This window comes from Dasypus novemcinctus, chromosome 22 (assembly GCF_030445035.2).
Source record: "Dasypus novemcinctus isolate mDasNov1 chromosome 22, mDasNov1.1.hap2, whole genome shotgun sequence".
NCBI classification, from domain to species: domain Eukaryota; kingdom Metazoa; phylum Chordata; class Mammalia; order Cingulata; family Dasypodidae; genus Dasypus; species Dasypus novemcinctus.
The window spans coordinates 75,852,661-75,860,462 of record NC_080694.1 but is presented as its reverse complement, the minus strand read 5'-3'; the positions used below and the strand labels follow the sequence as shown (position 1 = coordinate 75,860,462).

At 64.1% G+C, this 7,802-nt stretch overlaps 2 protein-coding genes across 2 annotated transcripts; one reads left to right on the top strand and one right to left on the bottom strand.

The window, feature by feature from the left end:
* Positions 1 to 500: 500 nt before the first annotated feature.
* Positions 501 to 3,854, top strand: POU5F1 (POU class 5 homeobox 1). Its single transcript, XM_004457852.3, has 5 exons — positions 501 to 905; positions 2,749 to 2,869; positions 3,005 to 3,135; positions 3,273 to 3,434; positions 3,520 to 3,854. The coding sequence occupies exons 1-5, from the start codon at positions 501 to 503 to the stop codon at positions 3,784 to 3,786; spliced, it is 1,086 nt and encodes a 361-aa protein (XP_004457909.1). The 3' UTR covers positions 3,787 to 3,854.
* A 1,020-nt stretch (positions 3,855 to 4,874) lies between these two features.
* On the bottom strand, positions 4,875 to 7,427 carry TCF19 (transcription factor 19). The gene is made up of 3 exons (XM_004485005.4): positions 7,100 to 7,427; positions 5,959 to 6,517; positions 4,875 to 5,564 (listed from the first exon to the last, which is right to left on the bottom strand). Exons 1-3 carry the CDS (start codon positions 7,335 to 7,337, stop codon positions 5,336 to 5,338), a joined length of 1,026 nt encoding a protein of 341 aa, XP_004485062.3. The 5' UTR covers positions 7,338 to 7,427; the 3' UTR covers positions 4,875 to 5,335.
* Positions 7,428 to 7,802: the final 375 nt, after the last annotated feature.

The following is a 7,802-nucleotide window of genomic DNA, read 5'->3' as shown; positions in this document are numbered from 1 at the left end:
GAGATGGGTTTAGGAAGACGGCAGGGCGGGGAGGTCCGGGTGGGGGGCGTCTGCCTGGAAGCCTGGATTTCTGAAGAGGGCGTGGGGGCAGGAGGGGGCGGCAGGCCTGGGCGCCGGTGTGAATTGAGGGGTGGTCCCCGCAGACCTCAGCACGCAGCGCCCTGTACGTGAGCCGAGGTGGCTGGGCTCCTGGGGGCCAGGGCCGGGGGTCTTTGGAGAAGGGGTCACTAAAGAGCGTGGAGGGGGGTAGGGCCCCGACAGCGCCAAGATGCTCCCAGCAGCTCGCTGGGAACGGGAGGGGCCCTGCAGCACGGCCCCCAGGGCCGCCGCGGGAGCTCCCTCCCCAGGCACCTCCGCCTCAGTTTCTCCCACCCCACCCGTCCAGGGGGCGGGGCCAGGGGTCAAGGCTGGTGGGTGGGGTCGGGGAGGGAGGAGGTGTGGAGCAGTGCCTCGAAGCGCCCTCACTCCAGCAGGCCCCGGCTCGGGGCGCCGTGCTCCCCATGGCGGGACACCTGGCTCCGGACTTCGCCTTCTCGCCGCCACCGGGCGGGGGGGGCGAGGGGCCTGCCGGGCCCGAGGCCGCCGCCGGCTGGGTCGACCCCCGGGCCTGGCTGGGCTTCCAGGGCCCTCCCGGCGGGCCGGGGGCCGGGCCGGGGGCCGGGCCGGGCGCGGAGGTGTGGGGGCTGCCCCCGTGCCCCCCGCCCTACGACTTCTGCGGAGGGGCAGCCTTCTGCGGGCCCCAGGTGGGAGTGGGGCTGCTGCCTCAGGGCGGCCTGGAGCTCGCGCCGGCCGAGGGCGCGGCTGGGGCCGAGGGCAGCCCCGATGGGGCCTCCCCCGAGCCCCACGCTGCGGACCCTGGAGCGGCGAAGCTGGACAAGGAGAAGCTGGAACAGAACCCCGAGGAGGCAAGTGACGGCCGGGCAGGGGCCGGGCGGGGGGCGGTGGTCGCCTGCAGCCCCCGAGGGGAGCGGGTGGGCGGGCTGACGGGCGGCGCGGGGCTCTGCGGGCGGGCCTGGGGGCAGCGTCCAGGTGGGGACCTGAGCCGGCCTGCAGGGGGGCGCGGGGCGAGGGGTGCCATGGCCGACCAGCCCTGTCAAGCTGACCCGGCACACACCTAGCACGGGGCTGCGCGGGCCGAGGAGCCTTCTCCCACCCTCGGCCGGCATTGAGGATGATCCTTATCACACGGCAGGCCTGTGGCCGGGGGCTCGGCCTGGCCTGAGGACACAGCCGGCTGTTTGCTCTGGAGGCCGTTATTGTTCTGGAGGTTGAGGGTGTGACTGGATTGATGGGAGCTCTTTGGGTGTGGAATCAGGTTTTACCCCAGTGAGTTCCGCTCTGGTCTGCCCTCTGCCTCTGCCCTGGGGCGGTCGTGCAAAAGTTCTCAACGTTGATGGAGTTCAGCCTCAATTCCTTAAGTTGCGGAAAAGTTTGCAGAGGGGTTGAAGCCTTCTGGGCAGCCCTGCTCTTAAAGATGTGCGTCCGTCCTCTGAAAAAACAAGTGCAAGCAATTAGAGGTCAAGTGTGCGGCCTGCGGACCTGGAGAAGTGGGCCCGGACCCGGGAGCTGGCTGCTGGGCCGGGGAGGCAGCGGCTGCCCAGTGTGGACCACTTCCTAAGCTCCTGGCCTTGCGCCGGTTCATACTTATTAACTCATTAGCGGCCACGGTCTCCAAGGGCGGTATTAGCTCTTTAACTCATTGGTGGCCTTGGAGTCTTCTAGGGCAGGTATTAGCCTGTTTTCACAGGTCTTAGCTGCTAGTGGTGAAGCAAGAATTTGAGATGGGATTACTTTACTCCAAAACCTCAAAATAGGATTTGCAAAGGCAAGGAGGGGACAGCTGAGGGTCCTTCGGCAGAGCAGAAGTTGGGACCGGAGATCACCCCAAAAGCACTGCCTTAAGAATTGCAGGGCTGTGCCTCCTTGGTCTCTGGGTGGCCGCTGGCCCCAGTCCCAAGCCACCGTACCCTCAAGGCGTCAGTGGTGGGGGACAGAGCCACACTTGCCATGCACCTGACCCCCTGCTCAGGCCCCCCTTTCCTCAGCCCCTGGCCCTGCTCCAGCCGCTCTATGACTGGCCTTGCTGCCACAAACCCACCTGCCACGGTCCCGGGCAGGCCTTCACACTGGCCTGTCTAGAATAGTCTTTCTCCAGATCAAATGTTACCTTCCTTGGCTGTCTTACATGAATTGTCATCTTTTCTACTCTAATCCCCTAGCCTGCTTTGCTAATGTACTGGATCATTATTTTGGTCTACTTTGCACAGAAGCTGGCTGAATTAATTACCATGCCTTGTTAATTAAATGAGGAATAGTCCGATTTTTAAAAAACAAGGATTGACTATCTACAGAGCACTTTATCCTTAGCTCTTGTTTAGAATCTTTTTTTCCCCTTTTTTGCTTTATTCGTGTTTCGATTCTTCCCTATTACGACACCTGCTCTCTAGTGTATCGTCTCCTCATACCTGTGTCAGCTCATGGACCCTTGATGCACGTTAGGGAGAGAACAGTGAATTTGGAGGCAGACGTGGCGCTCTGTTTTCTGGTCCCCAAAGCCTTCGAGCACGGGGGGTAACACCTGGCTCAAAGCGCCCACGGGCTCCGGGAGGCAGGGCCCGAGGCGCCCCCCTCGCGGGCGGCCCGGCCTGGCGCAGTCCTGGGGAGAGCTGGGCTCCGGGCTCCGGGGTCCGGGGGCCCCGGGCCGGGCGGGAGGCCGGTGCTTGTTCTAGCCGCGCTCCTTTGTCTCAGGCCCAGGACATCAAGGCCCTGCAGAAGGAACTCGAGCAGTTTGCCAAGCTCCTGAAGCAGAAGCGCATCACGCTGGGGTACACCCAGGCCGACGTGGGGCTCACCCTGGGGGTGCTTTTCGGTGGGTCCCCCAGGAAGGCGGGCGGGGCTGGGGGCACCTGGGCCCGCAGGAGGACGGGGCCACGAGGGCCTGGGTGGCGGCCCCACTGCGGCCCAGGGTGGCGGCCCCACTGCCCCTCTCTCCCCGGCCTCGCAGGCAAGGTGTTCAGCCAGACGACCATCTGCCGCTTCGAGGCCCTGCAGCTGAGCTTCAAGAACATGTGCAAGCTGCGGCCCCTGCTCCAGAAGTGGGTGGAGGAGGCGGACAGCAACGAGAACCTCCAGGAGGTGAGGGCGCCCCAGCCCCGAAGGGAGGGTGGGGCGAGCCGGGCGCACCCCCGGCCGGGCCCCCCCCACGGTTGGCTCCGGCGTTGCTGGCCCCAGGTGCCGCTGCTAAGCAGGCCCTCCCCTTCTCATCGGCCCAGATATGCAAAACGGAGACCCTCCTGCAGCAGGCCCGGAAGAGAAAGCGGACGAGCATCGAGAACAGAGTGAGGGGCAACCTGGAGAGCATGTTCCTGCAGTGCCCAAAGCCCACGCTGCAGCAGATCAGCCACATCGCCCAGCAGCTCGGGCTGGAGAAGGACGTGAGCACCGCCCCCCCTCCCCGACGGTGAGCTTGGGGGAGACGGCCAAGCCGCTGCGTCTGATGTGCTCCTTTGTCCTCTCCAGGTGGTCCGAGTGTGGTTCTGTAACCGGCGCCAGAAGGGCAAGCGGTCGAGCAGTGACTGTCCACAGCGGGAGGAATTCGAGGCTGCCGGCTCTCCTTTCCCAGGGGCACCCGTGTCCTTTCCTCTGGCACCAGGGCCCCACTTCGGGGCCCCGGGCTACGGGGGCCCTCACTTCGCTGCCCTGTACTCCTCTGTCCCTTTCCCAGAGGGGGAAGCCTTCCCCTCTGTCCAGGTGGGCAGTCTGGGCTCTCCCATGCATTCCAGCTGAGGTGCGGGAGCTTCCCGGGAGCTGGGGCAGGAGGAGAAGGGGAGCTGGAGAAATGGCACCCTGGGTTTGCAACCTTGTAATTGGGTTCTGGGATTAAATTCTAAATTCACCGAGGAAGGGATTGGGACCACAAAGGGTGGGGGCAGAGGGGTTTTGGGGAAACCCGTTGTTGGGAAGGTGACATTGAATGATGCTCTTGATTTTAATCCTCACACCAGTCATTACTTTGTTCTTCAATAAAGAATCCCGGGGCACGGTAGATTGATCATTTTGTCTGGCTCCTTCTCCTGCAGTTACTGAAGGAGGTGATGGCAGTGGGGACACCCGATGCCAGATAGTAACTCCCCTGCTCAAGTGTCTGGAAACCAAGGGGTGCACAAGAGGCCACGTGGAAACCAAGGGGTGCACAAGAGGCCCGTGGCCACACAATCAGCGGGAAAGCTGGGCTTAGAACCCACTTCTGTTTGTAGAGGGCTCTTGGACAAGGAGCCTGCCTTCCTGCTGTACAGTCCTAGGCGGCTTTATATTAAATTTTGGGACACCATCACTCCAGTCATAAACACCACGTGGTGTTTGCTGCTATAAGGGCCCATTCTTTCTGCTTCAGGTGTTTGTTTGCTCTGTCAAAGAGACCCAGCAAATCCTCACGTTTTAGTCCCGGTGCTGCCACTCACTGGGTTGGTGCCTTCAGTGAGGACAGAGGGGATGGATCTGCAGGTTGAAATGAATATTTGATGCTTTGATAGCATCTTTGCTGGCGTGAAGCTTATAGAAAACTACGTACCCCAAACACAGGTTAGGCTGCCTACTCTTGTAGGTCAGCATCAGCTCCAGCTGGTGCAAGGTGAAGCCTGAAAATTCCACCACCCAGCTACCTTGTTTTAAGGGCAGTGACCCGTTTTTTTAATTTTTATTCTTTTCTGTCCCTTACCTCCAGTTTATCCTTTATATTTGTTTCTGAGCAAATGCATTTTTTTTGTGCCAAGCATTCCCTTCACCTGAAGAATGTTTTTCAGACCTTTGCGAGGGTCCATACTCAAGCATTGGGAAGCAAGGGGTATCAGGCCCCAAGAATAAACACCCAGGGGTGAAAGAAGCTGCCTCATTCTTTATTTAGAAACAGAAGCCGGAAGTTCAAAGTTCTCAAAAACTGCTTCATGATCAGGCAGGATTAGCCACAGTCTAAGGAAGTTTGGGGGCCGTGGCCCAGGTTTTCCCAGAGTCCTGTAGGGGGTTGGTACATTAAGGACATTTAGGAACCCACTGGCCCAAATTCTGAGTCCTCAGGCACAGCCTCTGCAGGTGATGGACGCTCTCCTGTCCCTGGCCACAAGCCTCCACAGCCAGAAGCAAGCGGAATTCCCAGCTCACTGGCCTGCCTCCTGGAGGCAACAGCTTTACAGGAAACCAGCCTCCTGGGTCATGTTGGCTGGGATGGCCTGTTCCGTGGCCGTGGATCCTGCTTCCCTGGAGTCCTTCCCTCCTGGGAAGGGAAGGCATTGTGTGCCCCCGTGTCCCTGGTCCAGAGGTTCAGCCCTGCCGGCAGGCCTCAGGTCGGCAAGCCAGCACGGCAGCCTGGACACTGGAAGTCCTTCTCCCTGGCAGCCTGGAAGCTGCAGCCAACACAGGCCACGTGGAACCAAACGTCACAGCCATCACACTGAACCCAGGCCACCGGCTCCTCCTGGGGCAGGCGGCAGCGAGGGGCTGCACACGGCTCCCCGCCCCCAAACGCAGGGGTGCTAGCCGGGTGCTTCCGAGGACGCCCACGACGATTTCTGAAGGAAGTTGAGGGGGAGACACAAAACCTGGTCACTGGAAACCTGCAGCAGGAGCCTAGAACTGCCCCTGGAGAACCCAGGGGGAACTGGGAGCTCCTTGAGAGCCTGTAGTCGACCTATAAACTCTCTAGACACCCAGGAAGTGTGGGGTGGGCCCAGACAGCAGTCCCTGAGATTCCCCACCCGCTGGCCCGGCGGCGCATGGCAGGCAGGCACCTGGGATCTGCTCACCCCCTTGCCTCGTGCTTTCTGGTTGACCAGGGGTGGCCACTCACACCTCCTGCACCTCTGTCCACCTCTTCCCATCCGCACCCCGCAAGCAGGGGGCCCCCCAGCCTCTAAAAAGGAACCCAAAGGCCATGGAAAGCTGAGCAGGGGGCCCTCCACTCACCCGCTGGGCGTCAGCGGTGACTTCTCTCCGCGCAGTTTCTTCCTGGGCTCTGTGTGCTCGGGTGGGGGGCTTTCGGGGGACCCCCTTTCGTCTTCCAGCTCCGCCAGCACTCGGTGGGCCGATTTCCTCCGGTTTCTGGGAGCCGGGGGCGGGGCGGAAGGTGGGCTCCCCGCTTCCCCATGGGGGGTGGGCAGGGACAAGCCCTGAGGCTCGCGCCCAGCCCCGCTCCGGGAGAAGGTGAGGGGCTGGGGCCGGAGCTTGCTGAGGCTGCCGATGGAGTTGAGGATCAGTGTGGACTTTGGGGTGCTGAGGGGCCTCTGTGGGGTCCCCCGGGAGGGCAGCATGGGCCGGAAGCCACCCCCGGCCCCCTCTTCTCCCCTCGACCGGGGGGTGGTGATGGCAGCAAAGTCCTGAGGCTTGACTCGGACTTGCTGGAACATGAAGTAGAACTCGGAGGGGCTGGTTCCCGGCAGCCCCTCGGGGCCAAAGGTCAGGAGGTCACCATCGCTCAACTCCAGCCTGTGACCTCTTGGGATTCGGACATTGTTGACCAAGGTCCCTGTTGTGGCCGGCACCAGACAGACGGAGAACAACAGGAAAAACCAAAGAAACGGCAGAATCAGCTGCGGGGAAATCTAGGCCTTCGAGCTGGCCCCCGTCGGCCTCTGCTCAAGGGCTCCCTGGGAGCTGGGGAGCCCGCGAGGGAAGGCTCTTCCCACCCTCCGTGTCTCAGCTCAGCCCGGCTCCACCACTTGCCAGTGTGGACAGGCTTCTGAGCCTCTTTGCGCCTCCTTTTCCTCTTCTGGAATAGGGCAGTGCCTGGGCCCACCTACACTCAGCGCACACAGACCGCCTGGCTGGTAAACCGCACCCCTGGGACCCCAGAACCGAAACGAGCCTTCCGAGCCCCACCTCAAGAAACAAGACAGGCCTGAGGCTCCACCAGAAGCGGTGGGCGCGACCCGGCCCCAAGCCCTCCTGAGGCCACTCCAACGCGTGACCCCCACGATTCAGGCAGGCTGAGCCCCTCAGCAGCTGCGGACGGGGTCAGCGCGGGCTGAGGTCCCGGCCGTGGAGCTGGACGCCCCTGAGGGTCCGCCGGCCGGGCGCTCGGGGGCTCGCGGCCGGGCTCGCTGCTCACCTTGGCTGCTCAGGTCCTCCAGGCTGACCCTCCAGCCGTCGCCCCGGCGCTCGGCATGCAGCTCCGCGTGGACCCCGGAGATGAGGCCGGGCTCCTGCTGGGGCCGCAGGGCCACATCGCACAGGTCCGCCCTGCGGCCCAGGCGGTAGGTGCAGCCGGCCCCGGTCGGGGGGTGGAAGGTGTAGAGGTCGCCGCCGCCGCCGCCGCCGATGCGCAGCAGCTGGAAGCAGGGCAGCATGGGCCGGCCCGCGGGCTCGCCTCCGCTAGGCGCCCATGCCCGCGCCGCGGGCCCGCGTCCCCCGGAGCGCTGCAGCCCGCGCGCCCCGGGGGCCGGCCGGGCGGAGGCACACGGCGCTGCCCCGCGCACGGCGACCACGGCCGCGCCCCGCCTCGCTCCGGCCCGCGCCCCGGCCCCGCGCCCCGCGCCCCGCGCCCGCAGCCGCCCCGCGCCCCGCGCCCCGGCCCCGCGCCCCGCGCCCCGCGCCCGCAGCCGCCCCGTTTGACAGCGAGGACTCGGGCCGGGGCGGGGCCTCCGCGCGCGGGCAGAGCGCGGCCCCGCCCCCGGGGTTCCCGGGTCTGAGCGTCGCCCCGGGCCCCGCCCCCTGGCCGTTCCTGATTGGCCAGCCCATCCGGCCTCGCTGCATTTCATTGGGTAGCGCACGAAGGGGGTCCGGTGTCCCGCCTTCCGCTTGATGTGATTCGT

Coding starts and splice junctions, on each gene's coding strand:
- POU5F1 (XM_004457852.3), top strand. CDS start 501: ATGGCGGGACACCTGGCTCCGGACTTCGCCTTCTCGCCGCCACCGGGC. Junction 906..2,748: donor TGGAACAGAACCCCGAGGAG/GCAAGTGACGGC, acceptor CCTTTGTCTCAG/GCCCAGGACATCAAGGCCCT. Junction 3,435..3,519: donor AGCTCGGGCTGGAGAAGGAC/GTGAGCACCGCC, acceptor TGTCCTCTCCAG/GTGGTCCGAGTGTGGTTCTG.
- TCF19 (XM_004485005.4), bottom strand. CDS start 7,337: ATGCTGCCCTGCTTCCAGCTGCTGCGCATCGGCGGCGGCGGCGGCGGC. Junction 6,518..7,099: donor GGAGGACCTGAGCAGCCAAG/GTGAGCAGCGAG, acceptor CGGCCACAACAG/GGACCTTGGTCAACAATGTC. Junction 5,565..5,958: donor TCACCGCTGACGCCCAGCGG/GTGAGTGGAGGG, acceptor AACTTCCTTCAG/AAATCGTCGTGGGCGTCCTC.